This window comes from Ammodytes marinus (assembly GCF_949987685.1).
Source record: "Ammodytes marinus genome assembly, chromosome: 19".
Classification (NCBI taxonomy): Eukaryota; Metazoa; Chordata; class Actinopteri; order Uranoscopiformes; family Ammodytidae; genus Ammodytes; species Ammodytes marinus.
In genome coordinates, this window is record NC_137223.1 from 20,656,331 (window position 1) to 20,679,473 (window position 23,143).

The 23,143-nt window shown below is 41.9% G+C and overlaps 1 protein-coding gene across 1 annotated transcript; it reads right to left on the reverse strand.

Moving 5' to 3' along the window:
- Positions 1-1,081: 1,081 nt before the first annotated feature.
- elp3 (elongator acetyltransferase complex subunit 3) lies at positions 1,082-22,956 on the reverse strand. Its single transcript, XM_080047405.1, has 15 exons — positions 22,817-22,956; positions 22,385-22,484; positions 21,666-21,804; positions 21,137-21,207; positions 20,922-20,985; positions 20,488-20,556; positions 19,440-19,594; positions 15,899-16,060; positions 15,130-15,256; positions 7,316-7,509; positions 6,216-6,306; positions 5,507-5,572; positions 4,908-5,135; positions 2,586-2,667; positions 1,082-2,141 (listed from the first exon to the last, which is right to left on the reverse strand). The coding sequence occupies exons 1-15, from the start codon at positions 22,836-22,838 to the stop codon at positions 2,050-2,052; spliced, it is 1,662 nt and encodes a 553-aa protein (XP_079903531.1). The 5' UTR covers positions 22,839-22,956; the 3' UTR covers positions 1,082-2,049.
- Between the last annotated feature and the right edge of the window lie 187 nt (positions 22,957-23,143).

Below are 23,143 nucleotides of genomic sequence, written 5' to 3' on the forward strand. Positions count from 1 at the left end.
TTATATTTATTATCCTAATTAAAATGTGAATTTACTTATTTTACTCATCTCAAAAGGTCAGTAGGATTTATCCTCCTGGGACCATGAATAATATGTACGAATTAATTGTTGAGATAGTCAGATTGACATTGCCATCACTGGATCCACGCCAAAATGATTACATTTCAAATGGGTTTCATAATTAAAACTCTGCTATACTGACATTTACGTAGACACTACACATTGGCTTTGATGGACCACTATCTTCAGTCTGCTCTGCACATGTTTGAACATTAGAATTTAATAGATTTTTACTGTATGGACTACATTATGTAAAATAAGTCAAATCAGAGTAGAATGTGCACAGCATTGAGACATCTGGAATCCCTTTCTCATCTGTCGCTCCGATAACCTTTACTTCAGTCAGAGTTTTACTGAACTCACTTCACTTTTTGCTCATGTTGCAGTTAAGATTAGACCAAAATTCTGCCTCCTCCACAGCACAAATCAGCTCAGCACAGCCTCGGTGTGTGTGTGTGTGTGTGCTTTCAGATTCCACAACTGATATCAGGAGTGAGCGGGCGTGGGGAGAAAGCCTGGAAATGGGGCCTATCCCTCAATGCGTCAAGACTGCAACACCAACACACACACAGCACAGCAGAGTCACGACACAGGGGGCCGCATCCAGGAAATTACGCGTGGCCGTTCGGCTTCAATCGCCCCCTTCCCCTCCCAGCAGTTGGAATCTATATGAGACATAGGTCGTCCCTAGAGCCTTTTTGCGCTTCATTGCTTGATATTTTTTAAACGACCATCTCTTTTCCAGTAACTGTGGCTCCACGCAGCATTGAGTCGCTGTTCAATAGACAGGTAACTGATGGAGATGTAATTGGAAAGGCTGCGTCAAATGAGCCAGTAAAGCTATCTCATAGCAGGGCAATCATCAGGGGTCATCTGTAAGGGCTGGGACCCCTTGACATTAGGGAACACGTCATAGGAGCAGATCTTACATTCTGACCTTTTTGGATATTCTGTCATAGGTTTTATTACTGAAATGCTTTGCAAAGATTTCTGCGACATCAAAAATGCCGGACACAGACAGTAACTGAAATATACTTTATTCTTCCAGAACAAACGGTCAAGTGTTGTGTGTTCCACATCTGGATTCTACAGATTACATGAAGCCCAAGAATGCACGGCAGCAAAACAAGAAATAGGATTAACTGTGTGAGGGATTTAAAAAAAAAAAGCTATTTACGTAATATCTAATATTCAATTTCCGGCCTTAGAAATCCAAAATTTAGCAATTACATATGTGGGGCTCTGCTCGGTGAGGAGGACACTTCCCAACCGTTAATTCATCCACTGCCAGCCATTAATGAACGCTTGACTCATTCATAATGGGCTTTGCTATTTAACTGCAACGTAAACATGATTAACTCCAACTGTGCAACTAAACAGGCGAACACACAAAACTATTTAAAAGGAGATGTAAAATGTTTTCGGATTCTCCTCCACCAGACACATGTAACGTTTGAGTAAAATTAAAAAAACGTCTTTGCAGGGCTGTTCTCATTTCTTCTCAAGGCACTGGTGATACCCATTTAGTTTCAATGGGGGAAAGCTAAAAATACCAACGTGCTATTGTTTGTGTGTTTCTACGATGCTGTTCTTAGGGAAAAGGGGAGCCGATTAAAAATGTTCTTTTTTTACTGTAGAAAGAAATAATGTTTGCATCACGAGTTGAACTCCAAACCTCATCCAGAAGATACTATAGCTTTATCCCAAATAACTTTACCCTCCTACACACTCTCACCGTCTCCTTATCTACATTAAGCGGAGGAGGAGGAAGTGGAGGCAACAGCATTGCCCGGCGTTCCACCACTTGGAAACACGATCGTTATCGCTAAACATTCTGCAGCAAACCGCGTCGTGAGAACATTGCCTTGATAGATAAAATACGTGTGTGTGTGTGTGTGTGTGTGTGTGTGTGTGTGTGTGTGTGTGTGTGTGTGTGTGAGTCTGTTTCCACTGTCCAGATAAAAATGTTTAAAAAAAAATTGTCCGGGTTCAGTCCATTCCAGGCTTGTAAAGGTCCTTCAACATATACGGTCCCTCCAACTCATAGCCCATCTTCCTGTAGTAGTTCCTCGTTCCTACACCTGTAGAAACACACCAGAAGACAGAGAGGTGCTCAGTGGAGGGGAGAGGAGAACGTGTAACACAGCTTTTTTATATTACATGTTACTACCTCTCTTTGTGGAAACTTCTTTGCCCCACAAAAAACTTGCAATAAGGTTACTATATGCGACTAATGATAAAAAGGTGGTATGATGATGGTTTTAGCAAATTAAAGATTTTTGCTTTTCCTACCTGCCCTAAATTATTTCTCCTGAGTTGGCAGGGATTCTGACCCCCCCGAGCACGTACATTGATAATAACTATATAAAAAATGGTAATTGTTCTTACATTAGCATTATTTCACTAATGGTCCGTTCGCTGTTACATGTCCTTTATAATCATTAGAGGAAAAAATGAAACATCGGTATTAAGAGTTGCTGGTAGTCTCTTTGAAGAGAACATATGTGTGCGTTTTTGTTCCTCACCCGAGATCACAGCCAATCGGTTGGAGCCATGTTCATCTCTGGCGATTCTCTCTGCCTCCTCCATCAGCATCATACCAAAGCCCTGGACGAGAAGGAGGGGAAAGGCAGACATCAATAGAGTTACTTTGAAATGTCACAGTCAAAACACTTTCCAGATTAAGCGCAAAATAATGCGCAGTCAAAAGTAGCTCAGTCGAAACATTTTCCTAGTTCCAGACGATTTTCGAAAATTACAGGCTTGGAGTGATGTCTTACAGAGTCGGAGAAAAACAATCAGTTTCACAGCTGGTGAGGGAATCAAAGCGTTTGGGTATGTCATTTATATGTAGAGACGGAATGTGTGTGTGTGTGTGTGTGTGTGTGTGTGTGTGTGTGTGTGTGTGTGTGTGTGTGTGTGTGTGTGCGTGTGTGTGTGTGTGTGTCTGCATGCGTGTGTACACTTATACAACTATCTTTGAGAGAACCAATTTGAGTTTCAGACCTTAAGAGTGAGGACATTCTTGGCAAGTGAAGACACTTTCGACAATACTCACTATGGGACAGAACTTTAAAGACAAGGTTTTAAAGCGGCAACGAGTAACTTTTAAATATCTTTTAAACAGCCTCATGTTTCCTCTCATAATCATAAATTACCTTTTACAGCAAACAAGTCCATCAGTGCAAAGAAAGACGTTTTTATATAGTTTTTATTACTGCATTTGATCTGGTCGTACACCCAGTCCGATTTTCGGTTCACGCGTGCATGCTCTATGGTCACATATCCGTATTGGTCGCAGATTTCAGTGTGGCGCAGGAACGTGATTTGAGAAGCCCACTCCAGGTGAGGGAAGGGGATAGGGAGACCAGATCCCAATTCACCAGATGTGGGACAAAGACTACGTTTGTGCGGGACAATGCGGGACAAAGTGCCGTTTTTTTAGCAAAATAAACTCGTGTCACCACCGGTAATGCCAGAGACACGGCTTTCTATATTAAAAAAAACACTATCTTTAGATCAGCGCGCAGCAGTTAAGTTAGCTACTGTTAAACAAATAGAGCATTAAGGCTGCGGCTTCACATTAAAAGCATTTCACTGGCTTCACATTAGCATTTCACTTGACAAACGTGAGTTGGCTTTTATTTTGAAGTAACAGAAAGACAAACGCTGAAGCACTGCAGGCAGCACCTTCACAGAGCCACTGAGCCCAGCAGCCCGATACACACACACAGACAACCACACACACAGACAAACGGAGACTGCTGTCTCCTCACAGCTATCGGATAAATGCCAGATTATAAAACACGCATTTAAAAAGGGGGGCTCACTTTCAATAACAATGCTTCTAACTTCTAGGGTGACCAGATCGCATTTCCATTACTTTTCACACGTCCCGCAAATTGAGACGTTGTCCCGCGGGAGCCTTGTTTGAGACAGTTATTTGTCGTCATAATGACTAACGGGGCTGAACCATCAAAGAAAAAAAAAGAAAATGCAATGTAGAAAAGCTAAAAGGGAGAGTGATAGGCGCGCGGGAGGGCGTTGCCAAGCAACCTATACACAATTTCACGCAGCCAAACTGGACTGCAGTGTTTACTCCTAAATGAATGAGCGGTAGCCTACTAAAACAAAGTTTACTTTGCCTCACCAGCATCATCAGATGACCATTATTCATCTGAAATAGTCATTATTTACAACAACATAAACACATTACCTCATCGTGATCCATAACTAACTGCCGTCTCTCGTTCATTCGCTTTGTGTGGGGACACATAGCCTACTCGTTCAGCTCCGTGAGAGGTGACAATGGATCAACTCATTGCAATCAGGTGTAGTTGATGCTGTGTCAACCACTCTCACCGAGCCGAAAAGAGTCCGGTGCCCTCACACTTTCAACACACGGACACGGCACGCACTATATTGCTTCCTGATTATTTGAATCTTGCACCCCCTGCACGAGCTTCACGACAGCTGGCGTCGTAAAAATACTACCGCTTTTGTTCAAAGGTGTCGCCAACGTGCCGACTTACTCGTTGTACCTTTAAGGTTCAGGTTTAGAATGAGGTTTAGGTAAGGGTAAGTGTAAGGTTTGGGGTTAGGCAATTCGTTTTGGTGGCTGGGGTAAGGGGCTGGGGAATGCAGTATGTCAATACATTTGTGTGTGAGAAAGAGAGAGAGAGAGAGAGAGAGAGAGAGAGAGAGAGAGAGAGAGAGTGAGTGACAGAGATAGTGAGTGCGTGTGAGAGAGAGTGAGAGAGAGAGTGAATGTATGAGAGAGAGAGAGAGAGAGAGCGAGAGAGAGATAGTGAGTGTGTGAGAGAGAGAGAAAGAGTAAGTGCAGATACCTGATGTTGGAACTTGCTGGGGTCTCTGCTGCTGACGGGGACCACACTGCCGTAGACGTGCAGCTCTCTGACGATGGAGACTCCTCCCTTCAGCTCCGGTCTGAAGGACTGAGGGGAGCAGCGCCGCAGACGCAGCAGGCCGATCAGGATGTCCTGCTCTGGGTCCTCATAGGACAGGAAGGTCTCCCAGCCACCGTTAGCCACGTAGTCCCTCCGCACCAACTCCACCTGAACACACACACAGCTTTTATTAGTCAAAGGAAGGGTTGTTAAATGGTAAATGGTAAATTGACTCCACTTATATAGCGCTTTCCCCTGGTTTTTCACAGGGTGCGCGCTAACAATCGGGAGCAATTTGGGGTTCAGTGTCTTGCCCAGGGACACTTCAACACATGGCGGGGAGGCAGGGGATCGAACCACCGACCCTGCAACCTAGTGGACGACCGCCCTACCCGCTTTGCCACAGCCGCCCGTCGCACAGGAAAAAACACACATGACATTCTCCTATAATCATTGTCCTGATAAAATAATTTTTATCATATGATAGATTGACAGTGTAGAAAGTCAGTGTAAATCATGTCCAGGATGGGGTCCATTACCTGATAAGGTCTGACTTTGTGGTGGATCTCTTGAATGCCCACTTCTCTGGTTCTCACGTCTCGACACTGCACACAAGAGAAAACATTCAAATGGGTCAAAACCACTTTAGAAAACTTAAAACTCTTGATCTTAGGACAGAAGAGAGTAAGTGAGAAGTTTTACTAGTGATGGTAGGAGGGAACAGAGCAGACGTGGTTGGCCCCTGATGTTTGTGTGATGTACGATAAGCACTATAAATGCCTTGCTTGTTTCCAGCAGAAGCTAACAGGAGGCTCAGAACCCCATAGGTGTTTTCTGATGAAAAGTTTGGATGACTCTTTCTTACCCCGAGTCTTTTTTTGATGGGAGTTGGTGAGGGGTCTCTGAGTAGTGTTTGTGTTGTGTTTGCAGGCAGGGTGAACTTTCTACTTTCCAGCATAAATTCAATATATTTCAGGGGGTGGGGGGGGGGGGGGGGCGTAGGAGGCAGGTGGGTGCTCCGACAGTGCTGAGCTATACCTGTCGTCTTACTCTGTCACAGCGATGCATGCCAATTATTCTGACAGTCACTCAAGCAGTTTCTCTGTTGGCAGCCTCCACCCTCCCACCTCCACAGTGCTATGGAATCCTGGAACGCATCCCAGCTGGAAAAAGCCTATTAGCCTCTGTGGGTGAAAACAAGCTGACGGTGTCTTTTAGACTAATAACGAGAGGGCCTTCGGGTCTCACCTCAGTGCCCATGTCCTTCATCCGGGCCAGGGCCAACTCTCTCAGGTTGCCGTGCTCCACTCCGGAGCTCACCAGCGGCATGGGGATGTCCCTGATGAATGAGAAAAGACCAATGACACACACACACACACAATAGCAGGACAAAAGGAATATATTATATAAAATTAAATATTACAGATTTAGTAACCACATACAGATTAATCTATGAAATATCGGCTGTATTACCAAAAACATCATAGGCTAGAATGAGTTCCTAACTGACTGAGAAAAGGGGAATCTCCCAACTAAAAAATTTAAAGTAGGATTTGAGAGTAGTTGGAGGCAGTCCATTAATCCACTGATATCTTATCAAGCTAGTTTTGGCCACACAGTTACAAACACTGCCCACTGACACATCGAGCAGACAGAGAGAAACATTATCCCCTCAGTACTCAAATACTCCAATATTTACTCTTGCTTTAGCTCTGCTTTGGTCTATTTACAGATACAAGAATACATGGGTTTATAGCTGCCAAATGCTTCACTATCTTCACTCATTTCATATTTCTCTCTACCTGAGCATGTAGCATTCATTTTGTTTGTTGGAGGTATGAGGGGCGATTGTAGATACCTGTTCTGTGTTGACATCATAAGCCAATAAGAATCCACATGATGTGTTTACAGTGAAAACGGCAAATATTTGGGTGACTGTAGATTTAAAAGAACTCCACACTGTATCCAACTAGAGCTGCAACGATTAATCGACAAAACGAATATTAATCGATTATTAAAATAAACACCAACTATTTTGATAATTGATTAATCGTTTCGAGTAATTTTTTAATAAAACATTTCCAAATTCTCTGATTTCTGCTTCTCAAATGTGAATATTTTCTGGTTTCTTTAATCCTATTATGACAGTAAACTGAAACATCTGTGTGTTTTGGACATAACAATACATTTGAGGACATCAACAAAGGCTTTGGAAAATTGATCAACATTTTTCACCATCTTCTGACATTTTACGGACCAAAACACTACTAGAAAATAATCGACAGATTAATCGATTATCAAAATAATCGTTAATTACAGCCCTATATCCAACCCATCCATGGTCTCACCTCTGCACCCGGTAGACTCTAGTCCATGGTGGCACCAGGGCCAGGATGCGGGCCACCAGGTCCACCAGGGCGCTGGGTGAGTAGCTCTTGTACCGGCCTGTCTTCCACAGCTCGTACAGACCCGTACCACGGATCACCAGGGTCGGGTACAGCTTCAAACCATCCGGCCTGAACGCTGGATTCTCAAAAAACTCCTGCGAAAAAAAAACACATAGATACATATACGGATTAAGTAAGTAAATCAGTATTTCTCAGAAGTCCGTGCTTGGTCTGGAAATAGTCAGGCTTAACAAACAAAACAAAACTAAACAAAATAATCACCCACTCACAAAGTCAAAGCCACCATTACAGTGGATTTCTCATTAGTCTTCTCAAATGACGTGCCTGACGCAATCTGATAGGAATTTCAAAGAGCACCAGTGACTCAACCTATCTGAAATGGTCTTTTTGACCTCACTTTAAAGACTTAAGAGTCAACTACACTTCAGATATTGCAGGGTAAAATAGATGTCATGCTAACAGATATATACATTAGCGGATTTCAATAAGGAAAAAACGAATGATATGCCTGATAAGTTTGTTCCATTCATATGGCTTTTCTTACAAGGCCAAACAGCTCACAGAGAAAATGGTCAGATCATTCAATAAAAAAGGCTCCATTGAAGTAAAAGCAGACATCCATTGCGCCTGTATGAAGCAGATATCAGTGCTCAGTTATTCAATTCAAGCTATTTTGGTGTATAATGTGCTGCAGTGATGGGGAATCTGTGTAAGCTTTCCAGTCATTCTCCACCCCTGTGTACTGACAGTCACGATCAGGACCGTGAAGATCTGGAATCCAGGCACAAAATAGGCCCGTTATCAGTACCTCATAATCTCCCTCTCCCTCTCTCTCTCTCGTCACAGCTCATAATCACACGAGGACATGTCCCACATGGCCCTGCACTAAACCTACAGGGATGGAGGGAGGGAGGGTGCGCAAGATGATCAGATGAATAACAATGCCTCTAAAACCAACAAGAAAGTGTATATGTACAAAAGGGGACTAGACCCAATTTGCACCTGCTACCATTTTGGATCACAAATCAGAGCTCTTGTTGGACCTCGGAGAGGAACCCTGTTGACGTATAGGATGCACACACACACACACACACACACACACACACACACACACACACACACACACACACACACACACACACACACACACACACACACACACACACACACACACACACACACACACACACACACACACACACACACACACACACACACACACACACACACACACACACACACACACACACACACACACACACACACACACACACACACACACACACACACACACACCCACACCTCCCCCCACCCTCCGGGGACAAGCAGCATCTGTACACGGGAGATAAGTGAGAGAGGATCTCAGGCTGGGTGGAAGTTGTAATCGAAATTTCATTATCAGGACAACCATGATAGACGCAAGGAGGATGCAACATTGCGTTGCCGCCGCCCGCTAAGGCTCCTTAGGTAGTGTGTCATCCGGCCTGACCAGCACAATACATGAAAGCGACATACTTGTGGCTGAAAAGGGGACGCATGTTTGAATGAATGGGATTAAAGCCGACATGAAAATTAAGAGATGTACTCGCTTCCACAAACTGGCAACCGGCAGTCAAGAGCTCTGTGCCCACAAGGCCAAAATGGAATTATTAATGTTATTTTCATCCCCTCCGTTGAAACCTTTAGCTGATATTTGCAGCATTCGCTTCACTGTTGCCCAGCATATTGGATACAGCAAGCAAGCAGACCAAATCCTCAAGCTTGAAAGGTTCATTATGGTTTTTTCAGGCTTAATCCTTTTTCGGGTCACAGGGGCAGCTGCTGGAGTCTTAGTGCAGGACGGGCTACGCTGCTATTTTTGCTCAGTCTTGGAGATAACAGATTTCCATCCAGATTCCTCATTCATTCGACATAATGGTTTTATTTCCTTTAAAAAGCCCCCTGCGGATCGATTTTATGGGATAATTTTCATCTTTAATGTTATTCAAATGGGTTTAGTTTTTGGTTTGTGGAATAATATTGACTATCCAGCGAGAAAACAGGTGCAGTTTATGTGTTTCCATTCATCCTCAATGTCCCCCGAGTCAAATTTATATTTGATATTACCACCTCAAAATCCTACATATAAGAGCTTTAACATTTTGTCACTAAAAGTAGAATGCCTTGGATTACATGGATTACAATGCAATGGCTGCAATAGCCTGCATTGTTGCAACATTCGACTTGTCTTTTCTGTTATGTATAATGTTAATTTAAAAAAATCTTTGTTTGATATTATATGTTAGACCGAACTTAAAACAACTGAACAATGTATCAGTGTTGCATCTGTTGTGAACCAGGGAAGCTAACTAAAAGTAGACTAGTTGCTGTTAAAGCGCCCTGAGACTACATGAAGGGATCCTGGCCTTAGAGGGTGGTCCACTAAGTTGTTAGGAATACTGTATAAATGTGTGCATTGATCCTGCTGTCCAAATGAACATCTTCATCTCAACGATTTTATCCCCCATCTTCTCTTTGCTTTCTCCCGTCTAGGTGCACCCTGACTTGGGACTGAGGCAGTGAATTGTATCACACTTAGTTTGGATCCTGGAGGGATGGACCTGCATATTTATTCCACTCAATGGCAGAAAGCGTGACATGGACGATTAGACATGATGAGGAGGAGCAAAGGGGAGCCACATGCACAGTTGTATCATTTGAGATCGTGTCAATGTGATGAGAGAGGAGGTGAGAGAGATAGAGAGAATGGTCATCTACACCAGACCTCACTGTTATTTTCCATGATTATTAGTTTTCATATAATATGTAGCTCTTCTTAAATTGAATTATCTCTATTTATACGATTATTTCTTATAATTTGTATGAACATTACTACATTTGATTGTACATGTGTTACTTGTTATAATTCAAGTGTACTATTTTGTGTAAATTATTGTCTGTATTTAGTTTATATTATACATACATATTGTTTTGTAGACCTGAGATATAGGGTGTGTGTTTTGATTGTTCTCGTTATTATTTGTAATCTCTGTAAGGTTTAAGCAATTATGTTTATTACAAAAGTCATGCCAGTAACGATTTTTGAAATTGAATTGAAATTGAGAGGACTTGAGAGAGAGATTGAAGGGCGGAGAGAGGAGATGGATGGAGTGACAGTGGAAATGGGAAGAAAAAGATAAAGTGAAAGATAATGGGGACAGGAGAGAGCAAAGAGACAACAGAAGGAATTAAGTCCTGGGGAAAGGACAAGTGGCAAAAGGAAATGCTACAGGAGAGCAAAGAAAGACACTGAAGGCAGAACCCTTATTCAACCTTCTTCATCTCTCTGTGTAGACCTGCTGCTGCCCTCCATCTTACCATCAAACGCATACTCACACACAGAAAAGGTTCAGGAAACACACACACACACACACACACACACACACACACACACACACACACACACAGAAACACAGACACAGACAGGCATACAGACAGAGACAGAGACACACACACACACACAAAGAGGTAATGGAACAAATCTGCGTGAAGACACAGATTCACAGAGCTGTACATTGCCACAAAAACAACCTCTGCAATAATGAAAAGGCGCTTTGCTTTCACACAACTCTAAATAACTCCAGCATCCAATCTAGTATTTTCAGGAAAATCAATAAAACAATGGATACATTTTAGTGATTCAAACTGAACTGTGTGCCTCATAGCTGACATGTGGTCAGCATTGGGTCAGACATTTAGGTTATTCTGTGAGTCTCAGCTTATTAAATATCCGTTGTGTCAACAGCTATAGTAACCAGTATTGGCCTATTGTAGGTTTATCAGCGTAAGCTACAGAAAAACTGCAGTATGCCAAATGCCAAAATATATTGAAATTGACTTTAAAAAGGTCACATATTATGTTATTTTCCGTTTCAAAATTCTAATGTGTTTCCAATAGAAATTGTTTTCATGGTGTTATATAGTGTCAATAAAACCCTGTATATTTCTCACAGTGCCATTGCTAAAATATCCTATTTCAGCCTCTGTCTGAAACACTCAGTTTTAGAGGCTCTTTAAAGGCCAAGACACACCGGCCCGATAATCGACGTCGTAGAGTCGGGAGGGGGCGGGGACACGAATCTGTTTGGTGTGTGCCGTGAAATCGGTCGTCGTAGATGTCGTCGGGCTTCTTCTGAGCCGGGCAGTCTTTCAGTTGGAGCAATTTGATTTGTGGAGGGCTAGCGAATCAGTGAAGCCCGGAAGTGAGGCGGGTAGCACAAACAGCTAACAACGTTAGCCATCGTTTTAATGTGTTTGTTTGTTTCGTTCAGCGAGTACTCACATGCATCAACCCTTGTTGACTGCTCGACACCATGCTCGACACTCTCTGCTAAAAATGGTGCTCTTTATGGTCCATAAATATAAATACGTATTTCTATCTATGTTTATGGTCTAGAGAGCCGTCCCATCATTTCCGGCTTCCGTATTTTTTCGGGCCACAATACAGATTAGCGCCGCCTGCTCTTATGGAGACATTACGTCCCGCGCAAGCGCAGAGCGTACGGAAAGTCAGCAGTCGGTTTGGTGTGTTCTTTGCACTTTTTCGGCCGCGACGGGAAGACTGAAGCTCCCTGAATCGGCAGTGTCCATTTTCGGGTAGTCGGACTGGTGTGTCCTGGCCTTAAGCCCCGCAATTCAAAAAGGCCAGTCTGCTCTGAGTGGCCCTGACTCTAAATGCTGGTTTGAATCTTAACGGCCAGTTAGATTGGCAGGGGCGATTTCCTTTGCGGTTGGCCGAACATCAGAGTGGTAACGATCTTCTCATTTAACTGTGATCAAGAAAACCAATAAACAGGTATCCATCACTGTTTTAACTCTGAAAAGCTCAGATCTCTCCCTTTCACATTAAAAAGGTTGAGCACATTAAGGGCTCTCAGAATCATCCAGTATAGAGTTTTCTGAAAAGCTTATTTTAAATAGGTGCTCCAAGGAACTTTCACTTGTGTTAATTCTTGCAACCCCTTAGGACATTAGCGCTAGTGTTTTTACCATGCCAGCTGTAGTTCCTGGGTGAGTGTACCCATGACAAAACTATATAAAAATAGCATTCTTTGCACTGATGGTCTCGTGTGCTGTTACATGTCATTTATAATCATAAGAGGAAAAATTAGACTGTTTCAGAAATATACATAAGTTCTTCGTAGCACCTTTAATAGTATTAAAAACACATTGGTGTGAAATTGAATTGGGAGCACAACGGAGAAGGAAAAACAGACCTTTATAAATGTAGCCATTTTTGTGTAGACATACTCATAGATGTAATCAGGCAGGCCCCCCGGGGTAGAAGAAAACTGTTTCCACATTGAATCTGAATGTGTCATCTCCTCCTGTTGTCTTTTCTTGTTTAATTAGTAGCTCATTACAGTGGAACAACCAAGGTTTGGAACTTCTTGAACTCTGCAGACGGTTCCATTGTAATGCAAAAACCCCTGTGTGTGGCCACGCTGCCAGTAATCACAAACAGCACACGACAAAAGACAGAAACATTTCAATTAACGGGCGAAAGGAGAGGGAAACAGTTGCTGTTGCTTGCGTCTGAGACAATAAGGAAACATATTTTGATAAGCGTCACAGGAGGGTGCGTCAGAGTCTGGCACGCACTAATTAGTAACATCTTTCCCACCTCCTTTTACTGCATTTATTATCACTTGACTTCTGTTTTATCCCTGTGAAAACCAAAACCAAATGAGTCGGAGTTGCGCATAGCCTCAAACCGAGTCTTCATTTACATCCTACAGTCAGGCGTGTAGGGAATGAGCGCTGCCTGATCCTTCATATTATTCAGATGATAGCTGTGTTTCCAATCAGGGCTGGAAAGTGAGCCTGCTGTTGAGAGACATCTGACAGATTTTTTTATTGAGTTGGGTACTGTGTGAGTTCGACTGTCACAGCCTTTTTTCCATTTCTATTTTTAAGATGCTACATGTGGAACTTCCTTGTTACTATACACCACTGTGAGGTAAGCAGCAGTGGGTGACACACCCTGATGCCAAGCCACACACACACACACACACACACACACACACACAACAAGACATGATTGTGTCACAAACAATGCACCCTAATGATCGCCTTGGGTGGGAAAACTTTACTGGTGTTATGTGAAGTGATTATGAAGTCCGGTGTATTACTTTACGCAGCTTTTTTTCACCACCAGAAAACTCAAAAAGAATAGATTAGGGATGTCCATTTTGTAATTTTCTTCTGACGACAACAGACGCCCATTAACCGATTATTAACCGTTAACAAACAAGATACAATTAAATGTAGCCTGCTGCCTATTTATAGTAAAATGCATGAATTTGAATTGTTTTAATAAAACATATACTGTATAGATGCACTCTAGTATGGCACGCCCTTGCCTCAATGAGCCCTGGCACAGTCTTTCCACAATACAGACCTCACATGTACAAATGTTATGTTAAAATTAACTCCAAATAACTAGATTGGTTATCTCCAAATTGTCAATTACAAGGCAGATCTTTTCATTAATAAAAAGGTATTTTTGGCTGGGACGCAGAAGTAGAGCCAGCCCTACAAACACATTTGTCGCCAAGTCAGTGAGTGAGGCAACCACATTTCAGGATTGGTTGGACAGCCTGCCATTACTCTGTTCTCATTGGTTGTTTCCCTAGTTTCTTTTTCATTGATGCCTGTAACATTACCAGCACAGACAAACACATCGAGGGGGCGAAATGTCCTGAACTATCAACTTTATTCCCAGTGATTGTGATGCGATTTTTTCTGTTCAATAAAAGTCTACTTATGCCACTGTTCCATAACATTTGGTGGAAAAGCCATGTGTGAGTGGTGCCACTGTAGTCGGCTGGTAGAGGCATTGAAGCGAAACACACCGACATCTGCCTGAGTGTTTAATAATGGGACACCTCAATCTAAGTGACAAGTCTATGCTAAGACATTCATCATATGAGTACAATAATATGGGTAAGACCATTCTAAGAAGAGACAACCAATACAGTCGTCCCCAAAAAATCGAGATCGGAGCATCCCGACCCGTCTCTCCCTCTGTCTGTCCAGTCTGTATCTATAGTAATAAACTGTCCAACAAAAAGGGGAAAATAATGTTTCAAATGAAAAAAGACCAACAGCTCTACGTGATTTATGACGAAAAACTACATAAGAGACATTGTGGCCTGCATCACTGACCAGATGATAAAGCAATTGTTGTAAGGTTTATATATACACACACACACGCGCGCGCACACACACACACACACACACACACATACACACACACACACACACACACGGTTTTCAGTCTGAAGGCAAAGGTTAAAACCCTGACTAAATGATAACACAAAGCCACACAAACATAGCCCTTTGTAAATTCATGACTTCAACTATGTGTGTACTCTAACACAGAAAAATGAAAAGCCATTATTTTTGTTGCATGCTATATTAAACGGTGTGACGCTCTGCTCTGTTCCATAAATCACACTCACTGTGATGCACAGTGCCTCATTTGCTTCCCACAGCGAGCCTTGAATGGATGCAGAGACTAGACCAGCTAACACTGCTGGACCGCTCTGTGGTCTAACAAATGAAAGGTCTGGCAGTCAGGAAGAAACTACTAACACTTCCGAAACAGCTCTTCTTTTTAATGCTAGAATTCTGTATGAATGATCAAACATTTTAAAAGAAAAGAAAAAGGAAAAAGAAAGAAAAAGTATTGAATCATGTTTGTGAATGCTTACAATAAACTGCTCCACGTCCCTCTCCATGCCCACGTTAGGCAGATCTGGCATCATGTGAGCGACCACTTTGAAGCCGGCGTCCTTGGAAAGCTGGAAGGACTCACACACAGCTCGCACCGTGTGTCCTCTGGAAGAAAACACACGCGCAACACACACAGTTATATCATGAATTCTGAAGGCAAAATCAAGAGGAAAAAAATTGACCTATCACACAGCATAGCCTTGTTTCCACTGAGCGGTACGATTTTGGAATGGCACTGCACACATTTATTTGCGTTTCCACCGTCAAAAGTTGGAAAGTGTACCAAAATTATAGAGCTGAGCCACACCGATTTTTGTCACCCTTTTGTTGGGGTACCAAGCCGTCCTAAAAAGGGTCCCAAGAGGATGGAGCTACACATTGCAGTCCGTTCATCGGTCGACAAAATAATTTCCGTGCGAGAGAAATAACGCCATGATGTGCAAGTGTGAAACATCTTGTGTTAGGATAAAAATGTTGGCGTGCAGCTCTCAGTTTATTGTGATGCGCTTTCCCTCTTAACTGAAGTTATTGGCGGGCTACACTGTGTCCCGCTGCTGCAATGTCATGGGCCATGGCCAGTGCCATTCAACGGCTCTAACCCATAGACTATATATACTAAGCCTGATCTAGGGATACCGGTCAGTACCAAACCGTGCCGGGCCGAACCGGACTGCGCTGGTCGGTGGAAACCGGGCCCATCTGACCAGCTGCATTCTGGGCTACTTCCGTCCATTCATCCCCACTGACCTGTTGGTGTCGCGGGCCACGTCTTCAAACACACTCTGGACTCCTATCTCCAGCCGCGTGCAGCCGTAGCCTAGCATGTCGCTAAGGTGTCGCTTCAGGCAGTAGTCAGGCCGTGTCTCAATGGTGATCCCCACACACTTGGTGTTACTGCGCTCAGAGTACCTACAGGAGGAAAACAATGTCATTAATTGATGTAAAATATAAACATATTCTCTATACAATAAGGCTTTTTTTTTAAATTGTCCATTTAGCCTCACTGACTATGTTGGGTGGCTCTAGTCTATATGCTGGGCTCATTTAGCAACTTCAATTTAAATGCTGTGTTTGCACGGCTCATTATCCAGATAGTTAACACTAACCTCACATTAAAGGACACTTCTAATGCAATAAGGGAATCAAAAGATGTTTGTGATGCAAAACATGTTAAATGAGGGTTTACTTTGCGTCCAGAGCGAGTGAAACACTTGGATGATTGGGTCATTTAGAAGTGCTTGCTGTGGTCATCATAATATGTCAATGTTGTGTTAACAGCTTGTTGCAATGCCCACAAGTAATGTCCACTTTCAAATAAGTTTTTAAACAGAAAAAATTAATATTAGTTATTATTATAGAATTATTATGCTACGCAATAGTATATTCATCTGATTTAGAGGTGGAGTCAGTGATTGTGGAAGACACTTGTTGTCAAAATCACTTTTATCGCTTAGCTTTATCTTTTAGCGCTTTTATCAACTTAAATCTCCCCACGATCCACTATATGTCCTTTACTGTGTGTGCTGTAAATAAAAATCTGGTTTTTATACACAGCCTAGGTTCTGTAAACTGGTATGTAAAGAAATGCTATGTTTTCCTCAGCGTACACACAGTACAAACAGGTAGCAGATCGTGAGGAGATATTCACTGATTTTGACAAAAAGTGATATTAGACAACCGTTCTTCAGAATGGTTCTAAATGAGTGATTTCATATATTTCTTTGGCTATCATGTTTTTGCGTCATTGAGTCAATACATAATGCTCTTTGTATGATCATCAACCCTGGCCCGGTGATTCTCCAGCAGGAGGCTAATAGCCTTCAGCCTTTGTGGCTGCTCTCAAAAACCAGTTTCCACAGCATTCCGTGAGAGCAAAGCTCACGGGAAGCTATAGCGTGTCCACACAGCAGCGGGGAGGCTGACTGGAGAGGCAGTCACGCGCTAAGAGAAGCAGCCAGATGTAGAAAGAGACTCTTGTTATTCTTTAAAAGTAATCTTCTCTTGAGTTTTCATCTAGCCTGAGCCTGCACTGCACTCACTGCCACTTCTAAACTAAGTTGAGTCACCGATCGAAATCTCTCACACACACACACACACACACACACACAAAAGAAAAAATTTAAAAAGAAAGAAACACAAGCGAGTGAACAGGCACATCTCATCGCAGCCGACTGTCATCTTCTCCACTCCAGCTGCTCCAATGACCATTAGCTCCCCTCATGCCAGCTAATATTCCCTCTGATTCTGTATCTGCCAGCAATAAATGTCCATCTTTTACAGTCTGCTGGCTGATTTACACCAATTACAGGAGTTTATGCTCCAGAGAGGATGATCAGATTGTGTGAGAAGATGAATCAATAAAAAGTCTATTATCTCGGGCGATTATCTGGAGGCATCTCGCCGCTGAGATCACATCAGGAGAGCGCGCGCTGAGGAGGCAGAGATGTGAGCATCTAGCACACACACACACACACACACACACACACACACACACACACACACACACACACACACACACACACACACACACACACACACACACACACACACACACACACACACACACACACACACACACACACCACAGATCAAGGCTGCCTGCTTCCTCCTTCACAAACTGAGCGGCATACTCCACATTCATACAAACTCACACCTGCCAGTTTACTCACACACATGGTGACAAACACACACACACACACACACACACACACACACACACACACTTAAGGGAAGAGACACACACACTCACACTGGCAAAAACTGTCCCCTCGGGTCATATCAGACTTGAGCCAATCAAATAGCCCCCGTTGACAAACAAACAGCCTCAGCCCCTGTGCAAAAGCCATTATTTGGTCAAATCGTCTTTTTGGCTCTTCAACAAATGGCTATTTCTGCTTTGACTTTGACTCTGTGCCTCCAAGTCATCTGACAAAAGGTGCTCCTCATCCATACTGAGCAGATGGCACGCGGAGTGACAAGATAGCGAGTGAATCGATATGAGCAGCAGAAGAGGCCTCACTCATCTTCCACTCGAATGTGTAGTATCATCTTATCTTGGCTGTTTGGTGTTTTAGTTGAGCTGTAGGTTTAATGGTGGGTCAATGGGTGTATAACATTGTGGTGAAAAAAGCTCAGAAAAATATGGTACAATACTTCTAACCCTTTTTCTCATATACGAGTAGAAAATGCCACAAATGTTTCTGGAATAAATCAGAGAGGGAGAGACAGAGGTGTTTTTCTGTTTGTTATAATTGGGTAATTATTCAAGTCATTTATCAAGGAAAAACACCAGTCGTTCTCGGGCTCCAGCTGCTGTGTTTATCTCACTGCAAATACAATATCTTCTAGTTTGGAACTATTGGTTGACAAAACAGGATATTTAAAAATAAATAAATATGTCCATTTAAAGGTCTTAAAAATGGTCAAAGCATTTATATACAACGATAAAAGATTAACCGAATGCCTGTCAAAATAATGAGGAAATAATGATTTGTAGCCCTCAAACTTAGATAGGGGAAAAAAGGAAAATACTCACACAGACTTAGAAAATGAGGCCCAAAACTTAATTTTGTAATTAATTGTATTTTTAATGCATTTAAGAATATTTGAATGATGTCTTTTTTTCTATGGACTGGGCGATATACCATCCAGCAGGAGAGGAGAGCTACATGAACGAATGTAGGGGGGAATTCTACAAATGGTAGAACAGCTCCCTCTGGTGGCAATGGTCAGCTGTAATGTCAAAACATCCAAATACTGGGCGCTCCGGTGGCGTAGTTGTACCATATTGGCTCCGGTCTTTGTTGCAGTGGTCGCGGGTTCGAATCCGACCCGTGGACCTTTACCCCATTTCAACTCTGTACTATCTAATAAAGCTTGAAAATGCCAAAAAATAATCTGAAAAAAATAAATAAAAAAAAACATCCAAATACTAAAATGTGGGCAACCTTTTAATACGGAGTAGAAGAAAAAGTGGTTGATCTACAACATGTCCCTATTATATTCTAGTATAAGATTGTTAATGTAGACTTACAACTTAAGAAAATTGTTTTATCTTTTTGCACTATAGATTATATTTATTTGACTGTATTTTATTTACTTTCTTGCATTTCACCAGCTGTTTCACTTAATGTCTGTGTGTGGGTGTGACAAATGAATAACCTTGGACCATCGAAGCAATATCTTCTAAATGCTTTCTCTTATTCTTCGTGTTTCACTGTTGTTTTTAAATGGCCCAATAGAATGGCCTGCTACTGTAGTGTGTGACATGTTAAGAGTTGCCCAGTACCTGACGGCCTCTGCCACGTTGTTGGAGGTGTGTCCTGACAGGGCGTCATGCAGGTTCCTGATGAAGTAATCCCTGTACTCCTCAGCCAGAGCCATGAAGGTCCCGCCCATCACAATGAACTCCACTTTGTCCACACTGTGACCCAACTGCTTCAGCTGCACACAACACACAACACACACACACACGCACACGTTTTTATACACTTTGGAATTGAGACATTTGATTGGTTGGAATTGGAAGCAGATTGCAGGGCACTAAAATGATGCTCTCTACAATAACATTCATTATGACTCATAGTATAATTATGGCTGATCATAATATATCACAAAACTAATTGGTATTATACTGCAGCATATTGATGCCACTAGAGGGAAATGAAAAATAGATCAATATTAATTATAATGCGATAAGGATTTACCTTGTTCTTATGTGATATGAACACATTACAATGTGAAACTTCTCTTGTGAAAAAGGCTTAACACGGTAGAACCAGAAAAGAAGTTAACATATTCGAAGGCGATTGAAACTTGGAAGGTCAGCCATTTGTATTGCCCTGGTAGCATCACAACACTGAGGCAGAAGAATACTTAAGCTGCCATTGCACATAAAGCTGACTTTTCAACAGCCAAAACTCCCATTAAAAAGAGAGGAGAACTGTGGGAAATTGAGTTACAGAATGCACTGCACTGCACTAAACGATTGAACTGCTTTGGTCTGCTGGATTGGAATAATGTGGCCGTACAATCAAATAATAGCATCATTTGGGTGAGATCTCGGCAGCCAGGCGGGTAAAAGCCAAGTCACTCATTACTATATAGTAAATATATAATTAATGGTGATGATTTATACACTTCTGTCAAGGGAAGACAATCACTTCACAGAGGCTGATATGTGGCGAAATTGCTATTTTAGCAAAAAGTACATCGTCTGACAATGTACAATGAGACAAATTCCACAGAACAAGCAACTAAATTCAGCTATTCTTAGTATTTAATCATAATGCTACAAGCCCTAAGTTGAGGAGCTACTGATGGGTGTTCACACTGACCTGCTCCACCCGATGTCTGGTCTGGAGGTAGGGGTCGTAACGGGCTCGGATCGCTCTCATGGACGTTGGCTATCACAGAGAGAGAGAGAGAGAGAGAGAGAGAGAGAGAGAGAGAGAGAGAGAGAGAGAGAGAGAGAGAGAGAGAGAGAGAGAGAGAGAGAGAGAGAGAGAGAGAGAGAGAGAGAGAGAGAGAGAGAGAGAGAGAGAGAGAGGGAATGAGAGAGACAGAGAGTTAAAAGCCCGGTAAAAAAAAAGTTGTACTTTAATCTGATTTGAGAAATTGGATTAAAAAAAGGAAAATCAATAAGCCATTCATGACACAAATACAAAAGCTGTAAGTAAACATCAAAATTATTGATAATGTCGTATATATTACACAACATATGAACTACTGTTTAGTGTTTAGATAGTTAGGCAGAATAAAACTAGCTTACCTCATAGCCGGTGTAAGACTGTGTAGAGTATTCAAAGTCCGAGTCTGGTCCACCAGGACAGTAGCTGACAAAGGACAAGTTGGTGTGGGAGTTACATTGTACATCGAAACAATAAAAACATGTGAGCACATAAGCAATGACAACAACTGAATTTCTTGTATGTAATGTAACTAATTCAATTAACAAATCAAAATGAGTTGAACCAAAACACTTACACACAGATGTTGCCTGTGAAGCTGATGTGTGGACATCGATGTGGTTTGCACATCACAGCCACAACTGCAATCTGAAACATGGACAGAAGCGTATTCATTGGTCAACAATTGGTAATAAGTTGGATTTATTTTGCTCCAACTTATAGTTTTTCTAGAGGTAATTTGTCCTTGAAAATAATACAAGTCTCTTTCTGTGTGCTATAGATTTCCCTTTATTATAAATGAATGAAAAACAATAACTGAAACACTTTAATAATCAATGATAGGCAGATAACAGAGCCTTGACATAGTTAAACGCTATTCTCCATTACTGGGTAAACATCTATTTCATATCCTGTCGATATATTATTTGTTAATCAATCAATTCCCCCCAAGATTTAATTTTTGGTTATTTATTTCCAACTATTATACCACATGACACGGAAGACATTTTTGACTGTTGTTAAGGTAACAGCTGCCTCATAGAGTTCAGTATAACACTGCTGATCCCAGATCAGAGCGACAGACAGTAGGTTGAGGGGCTACGTACCCCGCTGGCAGTGCGGATGGGTTTGGCCTTTAGTTTGGGCACCAGAGCTCGCCGATACTGTTGTGGAACGGCAGCGATGATGTCTACCAAGCGAGGCTGGGCTTCAAGGCCATATTTAGCTGACGTCTTAGTCTTCACTCTTTTGGAAATAGACAAAAATAGAAGGTCATAGTCAAGTGAACAAGATTCTAGATAAAGCATTCTTTATGTCATTTGACATAAAGAATTCTGAAATAAAGTATTGCGAGGAAAATTCAAAAAGGAGTTTTGAATACTTGATACAAATAAAATAATGTCTTATACCAATAACCAGTCCTTGTTCATTCATGTATCTTAGTATCAATGATATCCAAGGACCCAAAATAATCTGTGTATTTATAATAGACGTTAAACAGGTTCAATACAAAGTAGCTCAAACTTCAAATGAAAAGATAAAGGTAAAACATATATACAGTACTAAATACTCTTGGCTAATAAATACAGTGTCAAACAGGATCATCTTTCCTGGCACTTAAAAACATTTATTTCGTTTTCAGACATAACACTGCAAGTCTTCACTGCAAGGCTGGCTGTTTCTAATTCTTCAGCACTGCATTATGGTATCCGGTAGATTGAGGATTTCATAAATATGTAGAAGCCAAACTATTTTCTATCTGACGTCATTTGACACAAGCTGTCATCAGCTGACAGTTTGACAAGATGTCTGCTAGCTCACTCACTTGTTGAGGTTGATGTCTTTGCCCTCTTCATGCGCTTCGACCAGCTGCTGGATGACATCAGCGATGGTCATCATCATGAGCTCAGCTCGGCTCAGATCACCTGGCGAAGAGCAACGATCAATATAGAGACATGTACGTTTATATAACCTACTGCTTCTATGGGCTGCATAGCCTATAGTAGATACATGGTGCACAACCACAGCTAATGAAAGCAAGGTAACTGACCAAGAGTTCACTAACTATGAACGTATTCTTCAGCATGAGGTGTTTCACCAACATATTTAAAAAGAAGAAATATGATTAAACACTTGTAGGCTACTACATCTTTACTCCACTGTTATTATGTTATGAGACACAGACTTGCGGTTAGCATTAGCAACTATTTGCAGCCTCACCATTTCAGATCCTTTATACACTTTGTCACACACTCACTCTTTTTCTTTGGCTTCCCCATGTCTTCCTATGGACACACAGTCCAGCTTCCAATGGCTTAAAAGAGCGTTGATGAATTACATAAATTTTTCAACCCTAGAGTGCAGCCAGTAATAGTAAACAACTCCACGTTGCGTCAGAACACGGCTCTGCCGTACGGCAATGGAAGTTGTCGTAAAGTAGCGCAAACGCGCTTTTCCCCCATGGACCTACTTTTTCCATATCATAGCCTGATCATAGCCTACAGACTATTATGGTTCCTGTCATGGGCGTTTTTTATTGTATAATTCAGTTTAATTGGCTGATGATGTTGAAGTTGTTTTCTTA